This window comes from Cricetulus griseus, chromosome 6 (assembly GCF_003668045.3).
Source record: "Cricetulus griseus strain 17A/GY chromosome 6, alternate assembly CriGri-PICRH-1.0, whole genome shotgun sequence".
In the NCBI taxonomy this organism is placed as follows: domain Eukaryota; kingdom Metazoa; phylum Chordata; class Mammalia; order Rodentia; family Cricetidae; genus Cricetulus; species Cricetulus griseus.
The window spans coordinates 140,144,739-140,149,036 of record NC_048599.1 but is presented as its reverse complement, the minus strand read 5'-3'; the positions used below and the strand labels follow the sequence as shown (position 1 = coordinate 140,149,036).

General features: G+C 55.2%; 1 protein-coding gene across 1 annotated transcript; it reads right to left on the bottom strand.

The window, feature by feature from the left end:
• Positions 1-541: 541 nt before the first annotated feature.
• Ppp1r26 (protein phosphatase 1 regulatory subunit 26) lies at positions 542-4,048 on the bottom strand. The gene has a single exon (XM_035446463.1). It carries the CDS (start codon positions 4,046-4,048, stop codon positions 542-544), a length of 3,507 nt encoding a protein of 1,168 aa, XP_035302354.1.
• Positions 4,049-4,298: the final 250 nt, after the last annotated feature.

The window sequence follows — 4,298 nt, the reverse complement described above, 5'->3', positions numbered from 1 at the left end:
CATCCTGACACACCTCAGCCATATTAGCACTTTTAAGGTGGACAGCTGCTTCTGTCTCCAGGCCTGAGTATCAGCACCAGCAATGACCCACAGATCCATCCTCTGTGTCTGACCCTCACAGGGACCGTGAGAATCAAGTGTTTGCTCATCTACACACATGCATGGAGACCACAGAGACCCTGCAAGATCAAACAATTTTCAAAAAATGTTTCTTGCACTACTTTAAATAATTTACAAAATCTCCTACAAAAACCATATGTACCAGGACACATCCATTAAATAAAAATGTCATTTGAGGTTAGCGTACATATTTATACAGGGGGGTTGCACAGAAGGGACCCTTCTTTTTGTTTCTTTTAACAGTCAGTATCCCCTACCCTACCCCATGTTGCAAAGACACACACACACACACACACACACACACACACACACAGAGAGAGAGAGAGAGAGAGAGAGAGAGAGAGAGAGAGAGAGAGAGAGAGAGAGAGAGAGAGAACACATTTCCCACAGCTATGCCAAGAGAGTGGCATGCCTGTCAAAGCTAGAGGCCTTTGCTGCTCACTATGGTGCTGCCCCCATCCTCCACAGAGGTGTCACTGAATTCGCTGGCATCACTGCCCAAGGCCTCCTGGTCCTGGTGTTCCCTGTCAACCCTGTGTCGATATCTCAGGTCTAGGACATTGCCCTCGGAGCCAGAATTCCTCCTGTCCTGCTGTCTCAGGGATCCCTGAGCCTTCCGGCTTGGCCAGTGCCCACTGTCCTTCATAAGCAAGTGTGGGCTTCCAAACACAGGGCTGTGGCCAGGTTGGGTCTCCCTGAAGGCCGAGAATGCTGGGCCCTGCAGAGGTAGGCCCAGGTTGGGGCTGAAGAGGCCAGCCTGCTTGCCCCCCCAGGAGACACTCTTCCCGAAGTGGAAGAGCTGGGTGGAGAGGAAAGGCAGGCCCTTCCTGGGGCCTGAGGAAAGGCTTAGTGGGCCCCCAGTCTGTGATGTGACCCCCTTTTCTTTCTCACCCCCAAAGACCCCTGTCCATAGTGTGCCTTGTCCGGAATTCAGTGCCCATGGGCTGGACAGCCTGCTCTGGTGTGCAAAGTCACTCCAGGGGAGGGTGAGGTCAGCCTGGGGTCCAGGATTGGGGGCCAGCAAGTTCTGACTGCCACAGTTCAGGTGAAATGTCCCCCTGGCCTCAGCACCCACTTTGGCACAACTGGGCAGCTGACCAAAAATACTTTCTGCCATGGCAGTCTGTGTTCCCCGTGGGCTCTGGTCTTTGTGAATACTGGCACTTTTCCTGCTTGGTGGAGACACTTTGGCAGAATTGTTCCTGCTGGTGTTCCTAGGCAGTGCTGGCTCGCTTCTGCCCAGAGCAGTGGGGAGACGAGTGGACTGCTCTGCACGGGAAGTACCCTTCCCAGTCTGGCTTAAGAGGCTGGCTGCCTGTGTCCGAGATTTCTCTGTGCCTCTCCTTCCTTCAGCCAGGTGAGGGGTTGCCCTGGCTTTTTGGCTCCGTGTGCACACTCCAGGCTGTAATCCCGGGGTTGGTTCTTTCCTGCATGGCATCTCTGGCTTGGCAGGACCCCCTTGAGGTTCTGAACTGCGTACAGACTCTTTGGCCTTTTCTGCCAAAAACTTCCTGATCTCTAACTCGATACTGTCATCACTGTCCACTGAGCTGTCCTCAGACAGGGGGCTGGAGGCAGAAGGGCGACCGCTGACTCCTGTGTCCTTAGCAGGAGGAGTCCCTTCTGGACTCTTCTTCCTGGGAAGCAAGGCTGGGCTTGCATCCTCACCACCTGTACCACCCAGCTTCGCCCTCTCTGCCACACTGCTGAAAATGCTCACTGGGCTTCTTCCTGGGCTGTCTGTATTGTCCCCTCTGCACTTGGACAGACAGCTCCGTAGTGCCTGCTGCCCGTGGTCCTTCCAGTCCCCAGGGAGGCTGCTCAGCTTCTCTCCACACCGAGTCTCTGTGGTGCCGAATCTGACCTTCTTACACACAGCCCGGGGTTCTCTGCACCTCTTCTTGAACCTCCGCTTAGATCTTAACAAGTCCTTGATGGCCATGTCCAGGTCCTCATCGCTGTCCAGAGAACTGCTCTTATCTTCAGAGCTCTCTTTCTCACCAGCACACTTCCCCTCACTGACTTTCCCGAGGCCCCCCTGGCCTTGTGACAGGTGTGCATCACTGAGCCCAGCTGTCCTGGAAGGGACAGCCTGGTCCTTGGCCTCAGCCTCCCCTCCTGGGGCCTCTGGGAGTTTGCTCTGGCTGGGAGGGTCCCAACCATCATGGCCAGGCTGACCTTTCCCCTGGATGTGGTTACTGTCCTGGGCACTTTCTTTACCCTCCCGTATTTTCTTGGGCACTATAGTGCTGCCTCCACCTCTCCTTTTCCGTTTGCAGCCCAGGGGAAGTTCTGGTGTTTTAGCAAGAGATGCCTTGGGGATGCCAGTCTGGCCACTGGGGCCAGGTGGAGACAGTGGGCCCTGGGCAGGCTGTGGACTCCCTACTTGTGCCTTGAGGGCCAAAAATGTCCGGATCTCCTGCTCTATGCTATCATCACTGTCAATGTTGCTGCTGTCACCTTCAGAGCGGGGAGGTATGGGTGGGGGACAGAAGAGTGGGTTCATGGATGGAGGCCTGTCACTGCCTTCCATGGGTACTGGCAGTATGGTCTTGGAAATGTCCAGGATTGCTTCTGCACACATCAGCTCGGTGGATGTGTCTGCCAGGCATGATGTAGCCGGGTGCACGGCTTCGCTCTTGGCAGCTGTGTGTCCTGGAAGTACAGAGGTTCTCACATCCTTTAGGAGCTTGGAGAGGGGGTCAGGGTGGAGACTTCCCAGGGTGGTGTCCATAACCTTTGGGGCTGCTAGCTTTTTCTTGCTTGGGGGTCTCCTGTGAGCTTCAGGCAAGGCACTTGGCTGAGCACTGCCAGGGCTCTCCTCTTTCAGCTGGGCTCTCAGAGGTGGATCCCCACTGGCCTCATTCCTGGTTTTCTCTAGCTGGTACAGCTGGATGGCCTCCTCGATGCCATCATCACTGCTGGAGTCGGATGCCTGATGCACTGGGGCCGAGTTCCTGATGCGCTTGCTGCGCCTGGCAGGCGTGCTCCTCCTTACCCCACCCCGGTTCTGTGCAGCCTCTGGTCTGTGGACAGCCAGCCTTGTGCTCACTGGGGTCTCAGGCTCTGTGGTGACCTTAGGTCGGAAGTTTCTGGGCTGCATGCTCATCTTTGTTAACCTGGGAGGTTTGCGGAAGATGAACTCCTTACAGGTTCCTACCAGAGCTGCCCTGGATGAGGTCTCTCGGTTTCCTCTAAGTCTGGCAGGGCTTTCGTTTGAGTCTGATTTTTTATCCACAGACCCATCACACTTTGGGTTTTCATGCTGTCTTTTCTCAATAAGAAACTGTTCTATCTCAGCTCGGATGCTCTGTTCAAAGGAGTCCTCGCTGCTCATGCTAGCTGGGGAGGTGGAGCCCTGGTCCTCACTGGTTCCCACAGGAACACTACCTGAGCCAGGAGTGAGTTGTGGAGGGCATGGGATGGGTAGGGGACAGCTGTGGGCAGGCTCTGGGACACAGGGGACCCCTCGGGACATAGGCTCAGAAGCCCCACCCTTTGCCTTCAGGTACTCTTGGATAGCCTCCTCGATGTCCCGGTCCACGGAGTCATCACTGTCAGAATCTATCTCCAAGGGACCATGTCTCCCAGCTTCATCTTTCTCTAGGGGTTTGCAGTCTGCAACAAGACCACAGGCACGGAACTCTGGAGGTTCTCTGCACACAACAGGTTTAGGGGCCAGTCTGGTATCTTGGCACCTTTCTGCACGTTGGCCTCTCTGTGTGACACGCTCATGGCTCATGCCCAGGGCAGCCTTGTCTCTCTGCAGTGTGCTGATAAGCATCTGTACCCTGGCACTCACTGAGGCCCTGGAGGTGTCCTCTTTAGACTCTGAGAAGCAGTCAGGAAAGCAGAAGCTCCTGGGCTGGCCAAAGGCCTCCCATCTGGACTGGAGCGCCACCACTGGAGGGGCGTTCATGAGGAACATCCTAGCAGGCAGGCTGGGTGCTGGGAGGCAGGGCTTATGGGTCAGCCCATTTCACATCCTAGGAGCAAAGAAAACATAATGAAGGCTATAGCTAACTGGTAATATCAGCAAACATCCACACCACCATGAGAGATAACATCCCTGGGGCTACAACCTAATGTTTTGTTGGCTGGGGAGGCTCATGCAAGCCTCTCAAACCTCAGTTTTGCCAGCAGTACTAGGAGTCACTTCCATCCTGTAGGTGGAAGAC